The sequence below is a fragment of the Nannospalax galili genome, unplaced genomic scaffold (genome assembly GCF_000622305.1).
Source record: "Nannospalax galili isolate Female #2095 unplaced genomic scaffold, S.galili_v1.0 scaffold382, whole genome shotgun sequence".
Taxonomy (NCBI): domain Eukaryota; kingdom Metazoa; phylum Chordata; class Mammalia; order Rodentia; family Spalacidae; genus Nannospalax; species Nannospalax galili.
Window position 1 is genome coordinate 2,285,549 of NW_008348685.1, and position 13,157 is coordinate 2,298,705.

The 13,157-nt window shown below is 42.8% G+C and overlaps 3 protein-coding genes across 6 annotated transcripts in view; all 3 read right to left on the reverse strand.

Moving 5' to 3' along the window:
• LOC103744225 (immunity-related GTPase family M protein 1-like) overlaps positions 1–13,157 on the reverse strand; it is a 39,803-nt gene that overhangs the window by 24,639 nt on the left and 2,007 nt on the right. The window lies entirely within an intron of this gene.
• Positions 1,406–13,157, reverse strand: part of LOC103744226 — a 13,768-nt gene continuing 2,016 nt past the window's right edge. The window contains exons 2-4 of one of the 2 annotated variants that reach the window (XM_029569804.1): positions 12,881–12,948; positions 7,300–8,532; positions 1,406–2,967 (exon numbers count right to left, since the gene is read on the reverse strand). In XM_029569804.1, coding sequence (XP_029425664.1) covers positions 1,645–2,967; positions 7,300–8,511 — 2,535 coding nt within the window. In that variant the 5' untranslated portion in view covers positions 8,512–8,532; positions 12,881–12,948 and the 3' untranslated portion in view covers positions 1,406–1,644. The remainder of the gene's footprint in view (positions 2,968–7,299; positions 8,533–12,880; positions 12,949–13,157) is intronic. The other variant, XM_029569803.1, reaches the window with a different exon arrangement.
• LOC103744246 (T-cell-specific guanine nucleotide triphosphate-binding protein 1-like) overlaps positions 8,997–13,157 on the reverse strand; it is a 31,483-nt gene continuing 27,322 nt past the window's right edge. The window contains 1 exon segment of the mRNA XM_008845975.3: positions 8,997–9,025. Coding sequence (XP_008844197.2) covers positions 8,997–9,025 — 29 coding nt within the window.

The following is a 13,157-nucleotide window of genomic DNA, read 5'->3' on the forward strand; positions in this document are numbered from 1 at the left end:
CAGGACTCTATAACATGGAGTAGCTGCAATCTCTGGTTCATCTGTCACACTCAAGCACATACATACAATACTGCAGACACACATACATGCACTCAAATGTCCATATGTGCACACATAGCCATATGAAAACATACATACACACAGATTCTTGCACTTTTTGTTGGGTCAGGATGATGAAGCCATTCATCATTTGTTTTGTAACAAAGAACGGGTCCCAGTAGCCCTCTCAGAGGCGGTGGAGGTGTCATATCTCTGAGTTAAGCAGATCTGGTTTCTCATAGATATTGTTCCCCGCTGCACACGCCTTTGGTCCCAGCACTTGGGAGGCAGAGGCAGGTGGATCTCTGTGAGTTCGAGAGCAGGCTGGTCTACTTATTGAGTTCCAGGCCAGCTGGGACCACAGGGAGACCCTGCCTCAAAAAGACCCCCTCCCCCTGCCCCCCGCAAAAAACAAACAGAGGTTGTTCCTCAACTTACTCCTGACTTGTCTCACTGAAACACAGAGGCATCCTGGGGCTCCGAGGGAGAGGACAGGGTGTCTTGGTCTCCTGCTTTCCCAGAGGCAAAGATGGGTGGTCTCCTGTCTGTCCGCCTCATCCCACAAAGTATCTGCTGATGTAATTTATGACATATTGTCACAGAATCATGAATATGATGAGTCAGGGCTGCAGTTATGATGAAGCTAGCCACTGCATCTGAATTCTTCAACATCTAAAAGTATACTTTGACTCCCATGGGAGTCAAGCCAAGGATGAGTTTATGGCTCAGGAAGAAGTTCATTAATGATCTGACAGAGCGTGGGGTGAGTGTGTGCTTCTAGACAAGCAAAACCAAGGCCATGGCATCATCCAGTCTATCCCAATACTGTCTGCATTGCTGGGGACAAATACGTTAACAAACCCACATCCTGATCCCTCTCAAGTGCAGGCAAGCACCAACAGTGCCCTTTAGAGTTTAGGTGAAAGCCGTAGTGTGGTTTTGGAGTGATATCGCAATTTAATTCAGTTGCTCGCAAAACAAATTCCAAATTCATTCAGGTTTGCCGATGAAGGGTACGGAAGAACAAGATGATGTTGTTTCTGAGGATTTAGAGGATCTGCAGATGTGCTCACTCATCCGATCCTTCCCAAGCTCTCCCTGGATGGAGCATGGCTAATGGTCCCATATGTTGTGTGTTTTCTGTGTGTGGGGGGAGAATACCGCCTCATGTGGAAGTGCGTTTTACTACACAGTGTTGGGAACCAGCCTCCCATATTTCATAGACCTTATAAGAAATATGCCGAAACATACACTAATTCTTTGATCTTAGGGGTGAGAGTGTGGAAATTAGTGGGGAACCTCCATGGGGTAAAAGATCCAAGATTAATTGATCAAAGATACTGCAAGTCAAATGCACACAGCCGTGTACTTTTGTACATGATATTTAATGAAAAAACAGCTTTTCTCATACATTTTATACAGCTGATGATTCTTCTTTCACCATTATAGTACAGTTGAGCAATCACCACATTGATCTTCTGGCTGTGAAAGATGAAAGGGATTACACCTCTAACCCTTCACAGAAAATATTTGCTTCTTCAGAGCAGGCTATGAAGTCAGTGCCCAAAGCCAGGCCAAAGGTCAGCGCGCACTGGAATTTGTGCCTCATTTTTCCATCACTGCTTCCCAGTATTCACTGGTGTTAGACCTGACTGATCCCACCTTCTCTGCAAAGAGCTCTTCCTTATTCAGGAGAGCTTTGGCATCGCTTGCTACAGTATCAATAAAGAGATTCTTGAAATAGAAAGTCTTTCTAAAGTAAAGGCCAGTGGCAAGTGGCCCCCCAATAACTGAGGAAATGTACTCAATGTATTTCAATAATTTTTCTTCAAAGGACATATCTTTTGCTTCTGTCAATATATGGGGAGACTTAATATGTGCCCTGAGTTTGTTCACAGGCACATTAAAATCCTTGGCAATATTTTCTAGTGAGGCATCATCCAGCCCAAAGTAGGACCTGTACAGATTCAAGGTCACCTCCAGCTTCTCTATTTTATCGATGATCAAGCCCCCAAATGGAATGGTGGCCCAGGCTCCAGCCTTCAGGGCCTCCAACCAGATCTTCTGCTTCAGGAAGTCCCTTTTCCGGTCAATGGCAGTCTCAGTCACACTGTGTAAGGAGAGCATGAAGATGTGGCGCTTGTGAGCTGGGAGCTCGCTCAGCAGGGTGGTCTCCAGCTTTGGGAAGTCATAGTCTGACACATCGAAGTTAGAGACTAGGAAGATGGGAGGCTCACTGGAGAGAGCCTCCTGAAGATGTTTTGAACTGTCATCTCGAATTTTCTTTAGAACATTCTCCTTATTGAAGCTCTTCGGCTTGCCTCTTTGTTCATTACTTATGTCAATGTCTACCTTAGTTCGAATGAAGTAGAACTTCGTATTCATCTTTGCGATAGCCTTGGCCAGATGTGCATCGATTTCTTTGAAGCGTGTGGCAGAGACAATAATGAAGAAGTCATACTCACCAAATCTCATTTCTGTTAGATAATTTTGTGGTTGGAAGGTAGTGGACCCAATGCCAGGCAGGTCCCACATGGTCACTCTGGGCACCTTTGGGTGTTCATATGGAGTTCTCTCCATGGTGGTCTCTACCACTCCAGTGGGAGCTGCCCCTTCATCTTCGTCCCCCACTCCCCTCAGGGCATTGATGAAGCTGGACTTCCCTGCCCCAGTCTCTCCTGTCACAGCAATGTTCAGTGGTGCTTTATCGATGTTTTTCAGAGCTTGACTGATTACAGAAACTGCTCCCTGAAGGTTTTCATTCTCCAGGTGGGATTCAATCAAAGTGATGGTTTCCTCAGAGAGGATTTTGCTTTCTTTCTTGAAATTCTTAAAAAAAGTTTCAAGACTGGAGGCTAAAATCTGAGCCATTAAAGGAGAAGGTCTGGAGGAGCCAGGCTTACCCATGGCTCTGTGGAGTGGAAGATGCTGAATGGAGGAGAAAAGAGAGAGATTATAATTATCAGTAAAGAGGGCAGGGCCTAGGAGTTCGCTGTTACAGTAAAGCAGGATCTTAGCTCTCGTCCCTCTTATAAGCAGGTGCATCTTTCTTTCTGTTCCTGGCTGCTGGCCACACTCTGGCCTGCATGTCAAGTGCCTCCCTTGCTCATGTTTTATTTTCTCCTAGGATTTCCCTCCTGCTTCTTTTCCCAGTTCAAGGTCCATTTATTCCATGCGTACTTAACCCAGCTTTAACTCCTGTTTTAAATCATCTTTAAATTCTGTTTACTCTTAAAAATAATATACATATGGAGCCATACATAAGAGATGGCTCAGTGGTTAAGAGCACTGGCTGCTCTAGCAGAGGACCCAGGTTTCATTCCCAGCACCCACATGGTGGCTAACAAACATCCATAACCCAGTTCCAGGGGATCCAATGCCCTTGTCTGGCCTCCATGGGTATTGTATAGATGTGGTGCACATACACTCATGCAGGCAAAACACTCATACACATAGAATAAAAATAAAACAAAATATTAAAAGTTAATACACATACCCCATGACAACCCTCAATGGACAGATGAGCATATAACAACAGCAATCAAACAACATGCCTCATGGAAAGGTTCCCTGTTTCTTGTGAACCCTTACAAAAGTGCTTACTGGGCCCCACAATCTCTGGTCTTTCAGCATGGTCAACCTACCTTCTCTTGTGTAGTCTGTGTATAAAGGGGGAAGGGACATTAGGTGAAGAACAGAAATGATTCATCTGATTAGTCAAGTTGTGGAACCAACCTGTGTTCAACAACAGAGGATCAGATAAAGAAGTGTTCAGATAAAGAAATGTGATCAGATAAAGAAAATGTGTTCTGTGTACACAATGGAGGTGTTTTTAGCCATAAAGAAAGAGAAATTATATCATTTACAGGAAAATGGATGCAACTGGAGATAATCATATTGTCAATTAAGCCAGTCTCAGAAGAGCAAATGCATTTTCTCTCATTTGTGGTATTTAGATTTTATATAGATATATGCATTCTGTATGCCTGTATGACATGAAGTAAAACTGTCTATTACCATATAGGGGGACATTATCAACATAAAATACATTCTATTTTTGAGAGAGCATCTCACCATTTAGCCCTGGTTGACCTGAAACTCACTACCTACATTGAGGCCAGCCTGGCCTCAAACTCACAGAAATCCACCTGCCTCCTGAGTGCTGAGATTAAAGGCATGTGTCACCATGTGTTGTGTCACACAATATGTTCTTGTTTGAAAATGTCGAAAGAAAGAGCAGATGTGGTGGTGCATGCCTTTAATCCCAGCACTTGGGAGGCAGAGACAGGCAGATCTCTGTGAGTTCAAGGCCAGCCTGGTCTACATAGTGGTTCCAGGCCAGCTGGTGCTACAGAGAGTCCTTGTCTCAAGAAGATAAAACAATAACAACAACGACAACAAAAACAAAAAACAAAAAACCCCTGAGTAATTGTGGCTTCAGAAAATGAATATAAATTCATATCTACTGCCTCATCTACACTCTGCTGTTTATATCACAGTTGCCTGAAATGCTCGAGTGACCCCAGCCTTGTGTGAGCCTCTGAGACAATGGTTCCCTACAACTCAGACGTGGTATGCCCTGAGCCTAAACTCACTAACTGCCACCAAAGTAGATACAGAGAGTCTACATTATGATGCTCTGCTGGGAACAAATCCAACACGGCATAACAAATCATCTCCTAGGACACTTCTTCTGGAGAAGGCACTTAGTAAGAAGGACATCCTAGGAAAGTGGCAGAGATTGCCATTGAGAAGCACGAATCATTGCACAGGACACAATAGTTACTAAAAAACAGCAAGGTGAAACTGGAGAGATGGTTCAGCAGTTAAGTGCACTAGCTGCTCTTACCAAGGACCCGGGTTTGATTCCTAGCACCCACATAGTGGCTAACAACCGCCTGTAACTCCAGTTCCAGGGGATCCGATGCCTTCTTTTGACCTCTACAGGCACTGCACAACACAGGCGTGCTTACATACATGCAGGCATAGTGCTCATACACATAGAATAAAAAATATATATATAAAATATAAAAAATAAAAAAAAACCCTTGAGCTGGGCGTGGTGGTGCACACCTTTAATCCCAGCACTTGGGAGGCAGAGGCAGGCGGATCTTTGTGAGTTGGAGGCCAGCCTGGTCTACATAGTGAGTTCCAGGACAGCTGGGGTTACAGGGAGACCCTGTCTCAAAAGACAAAAAAAGACAAAAAAAAAAAAATCCTCAAAAAAAACCCAGCAAAGCTGTATGATAGCTACAAAAGGTCATAACTCTCTAGTAAACACTCTAAGAAATTGAAATGGATGAAATTTTTGCTAAACATTTTAAAATAATGATGAAACCTCAATCATGTGGGAGGGAAGGAAGAAATGTTAAAGGAGAAAAGACACAGGGTGAGAATGGATTTCATGTGACAAGTAAGCACTATAAGGGACTCTGAGGGAAAAGGGAACCAGCCAGGTAGGGGAAAGCGTATGCTGGAGGGCAGTCAGGGAGAGGAGTGAATGAGAACAAGGTGTACCTATGTGAAAGTGCCATAATGCAACCTGCTACCATGTATGTAGCCTAAGAAGTTAATTAAAAAGAAAAAATTCTCAGTGACATCCAAGAGACCACAGATGAATGAAATTAGGATGAAAATGTAAGGCATGAGTTGAAAGCGGTGGTGCACGCCTTTAATCCCAGTACTTGGGAGACAGAGGCAGGCAGATTTCTGTGAGTTCAAGGCCAGCCTGGTCTACGTAGCGAGTTCCAGGACAGCTGGGGCTACACACGGGGGGGGGGGGACAGGGAGGCAAGAAAGAGAAAAGAAGGAAGAAATGAAGTTTGAATAAACTTCTGAGGAAGTGAAAGACATCTACAGTGACCCAAAGCACAGACGAAGGAAATCAAAGAAGACCAAACCTCCCATGATTATAGTTTATGTGCATTAATATTGTCAAAATGTCCAAACTTCTCAAAGTGGTCTACAGATTCAATACAATCTCAGTCAAAATATCAATGTCATTTTCCACAATATATATAGACTCATAAAATTCATATAGAACACACAAAAGATCCCAAATAGCCCAAACAATCTTGATCAGTAAGAACAAGGCTAGAGGTATCAGAGGACCTGCTTTCAAGGCACAGTACAGAGCTACAGTGACAAGAACAGCATGACAGCAGAGTGAAAACAGACAGACCAACTGACTAGAAGAGAGGACCAGGAAAAACCACACATCTACAGCCAACTGAATGCATCTACAGATGGCCAAAATCTCAATAAAAGTTCTGAAAGCTCATATTGGACAAAAGACAAATGGTGCTGCACAAACTGGATATTAGACCACACCGAAACTTGACCCCTATCTCTTACTCTGTATGAAAATCAACTCAAAATGGATCAGAGAGCTTAATATAAGATGGAAACTTAGGAACTTCTGAAGGAAAACATTAAAGAATTTTGTCATATCGGGTCAGTATAGGGTATCAAAAACATAGGAAAAAAAGCAAAAACTGACAAATGGAATTACATCTAACTAAACTGCTAATTAACAAAATAAACAATCACTGTAATGAGACAGTTTATAATGAAAAAAAGGTAAGAATCATATAACAGTCTAAACCAGAAAAGATGTATGATTATCTCAACAGATACAGAGAATGCATTTGACAAAATTCAACAGATTAACTGTAAAAATTTTCAATACAGTGGAATAGAAAGGCGCTTCCCAGACTTAAAAATAATCATTTATGAACAATTGTCAAAAATAGTGTTTGTTTCATTGATTTTTCCAAGTGTAGAGGGGCATTAGACTTTAATAAACGTACTCTATGGTGTGTGACCATACAAAAACAGTCCTACAGGTGCCTGGGACCCTTCTCGTACAAACCTACAGCAATGCTGTCAGCATGCACAAGACCCATGCTAACTTAGGCAGACAAAAACCCATCACAGAAGTGTGGAAATGAACATCAGGCCCCAATCTTAGTCCAAAAATTATTGGCAGCTGATTACTGCTGGAGAAGGAAAAGCTGATCTTCTTAAAGGGAGGGACTCTAGATAGGCTGACTAGATCCCAGTGGATGAACTTGCACTGAGGGACATGAGGACACTAACTTGACACAATGGGCCTTAACACAAATGACAGAATGTATGAACTCCAGTGGAGGGGGGGCTATGGGAGGGTGCCAAATGGGAAGGGGGAATAAAGATGATTTTCTGTATGAAATACACAAAAATTCAATAAAAAATTAAAAAACAATGGACAAACAACCTTACCTTCTCTGTGAAAAGCTCTTCTTTACTAAGGAGAATTTTGACATCATTTGCCACAGTGTCAACGAAGTGATTTTGCAAGTGGAAAGTCTTTGAAAAGTAAATGTGCTGAACACACTTCAGCAGCTTATCTGCTACGGATTCACCCTTCTCTACTGAGAACAGATGTGGAGACTTGATGTTTGCTTTGAGTTCTTCCATAGACACGTGTACATCCTCAGCAATCTTTTCCAGGGATGCATCATCCAGCCCAAAGGAAGACCTGAACTGATTCAATGCCTCCTCCAGTTTCTCTATGTCCCTTTCGGTCAGGCCTCTAAATGGAATGGTGGCCCATGCTCTTGGCCTCATAGATTCCTGCCAGATGCTATCCTTCAAGGCATCCCTTTTTTTGTCCACAATGGCATCAGTAACAGTTGGCAAAGTGAGCATGAAGATGTGGCGCTTGTGGGCCGGGAGCTCCTTCAGAAGGGTGGTCTCCAGCTTTGGGAAGTCATAGTCAGACACATCAAAGTTAGAGACTAAGAAGACTTGAGGCTCCTGCTGGGTAACATCCTTAAGAATACTTGAAATGCTATTTCGAATCTGCTTTAAGATACTCTCTTTATTGAATCTCTTAGGATGATTCTGTTTTTGAAGCTTTATATCAATATCAGTGTGGGTTCGAACAAAGTAGAAACTCTTGTTCATTTGTGCAATGGCTCTGGCCAGTTCTGCATCATTGTGCTTAAAGCGTCCAGAAGACACGATAATAAAGAAATCATACTCCTCAAACTTGATTTTCTCTAGATAATCTTGCGGTTGGAAAGCAGTGGACCCAATGCCAGGCAGGTCCCACAGTGTCACGCTGGGAAACTGTGGGTGTTGGTAGGGTGTTCTCTCCACGGTTGTACACACCACCCCAGTGGAAGCAGCTGCACCTTCTTCATCAGGACCCACTCTCCGCAGAGCATTGATGAGACTGGATTTTCCAGCCCCAGGTTCCCCTGTCACTGCAATGCTCAGTGGAGCTTTCTCAATGTCTTGCAGAACATGGCTGATTGTACAAACTGCTCTGTGAAGGTTTCCTTCCTCAAGGTAGGATTCGATGAAAGTGATGGCTTCTTGAGACAGGATTTTGCTTTCTATCTTGACATTCTTAAGATTTGTGTCAAGGCTGGAGGCTGAATCATGATGCTCTGTTTGAGAGGATGCAGAAGAGGGAGTCTGACCCATGACTGGGAGAAGTTAATGGTACTGAAGGGAACAGAGAACAGGGAAGATCAAAGATTTAGAACATCAGTGATAACATGGATTTGCTGTTCTGTGAAAGCAAAACCTCAATAACTGTCCCCAGTTTATAAAAGGGCTCTTTTCTTCTTCCCCCTGTTGGTCAAAAGTCTTTTTAAAAAAACTTAAAAAAATTTTTATTTATTTTTATTTTATATGTAAGAGTGTTGTGCCCGTGGAGGCCAGAGGAGGGCTTCAGAGTCCCTGGAACAGACTTAAGTTAACATGTAGGTTCCAGGAACCGAACCCAGGTCCTTTGCAAGAGCATCCAGTGCTCTTAACCGCTGACCCATCTCTCCAGCACCACCTCCTTTACTTTCTAAGCAGTTGCTTCTATAGCATCTGGTGTGTGTACGACTCTGAACACTAGATATTTAGCAGTGAAAATAATGTGATGAAGGACTTCTACATAAGATGAAGGATCACAAGCCTCACCACGAATAGTCAACAATCACTTTTCCTGCAAGAGACAAGATCTGTAAGCAAACTTATTAAGGCAGGTAGTACATTTCAGGGCCTTGGGAAAACAAGAATAGGCCAAAACACAATCAATAGACGGAAAGAAATAATTAAGATCGGGGCAGAAATGAATGAAATGGAAGTGGGAAAAACAATACAAAGAATCAAAGAAACAGAGTTGGGTCTTTGAAAGATAGACAAGATCAACAAACACTTAGCCAAACAAACCAAAAGAGAGAAAATTCAAATTAATAAAATCAGATATGAAAGGGAGCCATTAGAACAGATACCAGTGAAATTCAGAAAACCACTGGGACATACACTAAAGAGCATATATTTCAGAGGCTGGGGACTTGCCATACAAGCCTGATGACTTACGTTCAGATTACTAGAAACCACATAGAGCTGGATGCAATGGTGCATGTCTGCAATCCTTGTGCTCCTGTGCTATGGAAAGATGGGAAGGGGAGACCAGAGCATCTGGGAAACTCATGGTCCAGCTAGCCTGGTGTATACACAGCAAACAAAAAGAGATCCAATCTCAACAAAGTGCAAGATGAGGAGCTACAGCTGAGGTTGTTCTATGACCTCTACAAGTGCACTATGACACCCACATGCCTGCTCATCAACTGTGTGTGTGTGTGTGTGTGTGTGTGTGTGTGTGTGTGTGTGTGTTACATATACACATCAGAATTGTATTCGATCATGAAAAGGAATGAAAATATGACAATTTCGGAGAAATTGATGAAACTACAAGGTATTATATTGAGATAACCCAAAGCCAGAAAGCAAACCCTATGCTCTCATATGTGGATCCTAGCTTCTACTTTGTATATAAGTGCATTTATGTTGGAGTGAGTGTGGCCAGGAAACTGGATTGGGGTCCATGAGGCGGGTAAGAAGAGGCTTTAAAGGGAGTGGCTAGCAGCACACATGTGATATGAAAGTGGAAGATGGAATAGTGGGCATGAAAAAATTTAAGCAGGGAGGAGGGCCAGAGAGATGGGGGAGAAGAGGAGTCAACCAGAACTAAGGATGCATGAAAAAGTCATAGGGAACCTGCTACTTTGAACAGAGGTATTCTGAGTGGGTGGGTAAAGCTGCTCCCAGGGGCCATAGGTTGTTAAATTAAAACCCCAGTCCCAGGGGTGGGCAACCTCCCTATGGGTTGTTGGTTAGGGAGGCTCCTGAGAAGCCCCCCAAACAATACAGGGCATTGCCACTGCTTGTGGCTGCTCACCACACAGTCACACATTGATGGCAAGGCCCTTTCTGAAATCACTACGCTATTTGGTTGCAGGGCATAGGGAAATGAAGCTGAGGCTGAGTGGCACTTCCTCCTGTTGGCGCCTCTGCCTGTTGGCTGCCTTTCATAATACTGGAGGATGCTATGCAGGCTGCTGGGGAATAACTATCATCAACAGTATTTCTCAGTTATGGTCCCTGGGTACTATACCACCAACCTACCAGGCAACAAGATGCGCCCGCTGTTGGAGCAGTGGCTTGCCTTATTGGAACTGATTGGATTTGAGGTCTGCTCTGCAGGAAGGAATTCACACCTGGCACTGTAAATATGGTCAAAAGCTCATAGCTGGGGAGGTCCTAGATCCCAATGAGGAACCTACTACTGTTGTTTTTCTAAGGGGTATGACATACCTGTCTAAATGCTGTCTAAGTATTTATGCTTATGTTCATAAATCAGTGCTCCTTCCTGTCAGCTTTGGTCACAGAAGCTTCTTTCTGCAGTGTGTTGTGGTTAATAGAGACTCATAACTGGTCAAAGTGATGAGAATAAGTGACTGTGAGCGCTCGTCATAGAAAGGACACCTATAGTACCCCTCCAAGGCCCAAGAAGCATCAACCAGCAGCATGGAGTTAGGACCAGAGAGACTCACAGCCTGCCTTCACTCCCCTACCTTCATCTCTTGCCAGTGATGCCCAGGGAAAAATCCCAAAAGATTTCAGAGGGTGAGAGTTGCTGGTCAGCCATTTGTGATACCTAAGAAGATGTGAATGGGCAGAAAGTGGATGGAGAGGAAGGGAGTGCAGTCATTCCTGAAATGTATGGACATTAATTTCAAAGTGAGTCCAAATGCCATTAGAGTCGAAAATTCTGGGCCATTGTGGCTTCAGTGCAAGCAGTCCTCGTCACTCGGGTGGTTTCACTAAAGCAGCATATTAAAATGCATATATCTGAGGACAGGAGAGATAGCCCAGTGGTTAAGAGCACTGGCTACTCTAGCAGACGGTTCAGTTCCCAGCACTCACATGGTGGCTAGCAACTGTCTGTAACTCTGGTTCTGGGGAATCCGATTTCCTCTTCCAGCCTCCACGGGCATGGCATGACACAGGTGCACTTACATGCAGGCAAAACACTCATACACATGAAAAATTAAAAATGCATATAATTAAATTTGTATGCATTTCCTATTGCTCAGCAAATCTTGAACTAAATTTGTCATTGTTAGTTTATCTGTTTTTGTCTTCCAAACGTGTTCTTTACTATCCCCTTTGTCAGATCATCTGTTGATCTGAGGACCAGCAGAAAGCAGTAGTTTTCCCCCATCCCTCACACAAAATAACAAATAAGCCAGTATCTATTTGCATAGTCACAAATATTTCCTTCCTGCTCACTATTTCTTAACTGGACTATTGTAGTTGATTAGCATCTCACACACTTTCCGACAGGTTTAACTTACCCTCACATATGCAGGGAGTACTTATGCCTGGTAGGAACAAGTTCCAATGTTCACTGTCACTACGTACTACTTTGGATGAGAATGTTTATGCTTACATTACATGTTTCATTTCCCCGCTAGTGTCTCTTTTGTTATTGAATCATTCAAGAACCTCCTTGATTGCATGTCCGTACTTTTCTTCCCCACTTCTGAATGTGAATTCTGTGTTCTACCTGCAGTTCTCCAGAGGCACCACAACGCTTCGCCTTTCTCTCTACTCATAATCTTCTCTTTACCTCAAAGACTCTTCCTCCTTCCATGTACCCAGCCTACTCCATCACATCATTTAACATACAACTTCCTTTTAAAAGCCTTTCATGACAAACCAGAATGGCTTCCTGTGCCTTCCAGCAGGCAGATGAACACTCTGGTTAGCATGACAGCTAACATTTGTGAGATTAACCAAGTGACGATTCTGTGCATCAGAGCCTCTGAATAATGTTTTGAGAGTTTAGTGACAGGTCATTCCCTAGGAAATGTTTGGCATACTGCTTTTCAACCATTTAAAAGTGGGTGCATTGAGTAAAATCTCAAGGAGTTTTTTGTTTTGTTTCGTTTTGCATGTCATCGAATAAATGGAACGCTACTAGAAGAGGTCTAGAATAGTCTTGGTTTTCAAGAATCCACATTGGTCTAGCATGGCAGACTGATTATCCATGTGCCTTCCAGAGTAGATGAAGATAGAGGTTTTATTAGGTTGTATCCTGTTTGAGCCAATGTGTCAGTATTTGACAGACCAATACCCATCTCAGATGGTGCAGGAATAGAAAAGTAACATCTTCCCAACATCTATTCTAACATAAGATCCAGCCTGTTCAATGCCATGATGCTATACAGTCTCTTGAGATTTAGGGCTAAGAGCAAGGGCTGGAAAAGTAAAAGCCCTGAGTTCATTGAACTTACCTGAACTTCCTTCATGGAATCTGATCCAACGTAGATGTTAAATTCAGTAACGGATGGAAGAACTCAACCTGCTCCATCCACCTCAAAAGGTAACTAAGATTTGTAATCCATGGTATTTACACCCACACCCCCAACATTCACCATACAACTAGCTACATAAAAACCACTTAGCATGTATTATTTAAGTGTAGTTTTACCCACTCATCAATGCACACCTGCTCCCTGAAACATCACATATTGTGGTAAGAGTTGATAATGGAGAAATCTTTCCATCAGCAGTTGCCTACATTGGAGGAAGGACAGGGAATTTCAGAGGAAGGAAGCAGGGAGGACTGCACATGGATATTTAGGTGTGTAGCAGTAGAAATGAATGTGTTTTCTAGGCTGTGGAAGTGACCAGTTTTTTTTTTTTTTTTTTTTTTTTTTTTTTTTTTAAAAAAAAAAAAAAAAAAAAGAGGACGATAAATCTTTCACTGTGATATATCAAAATAA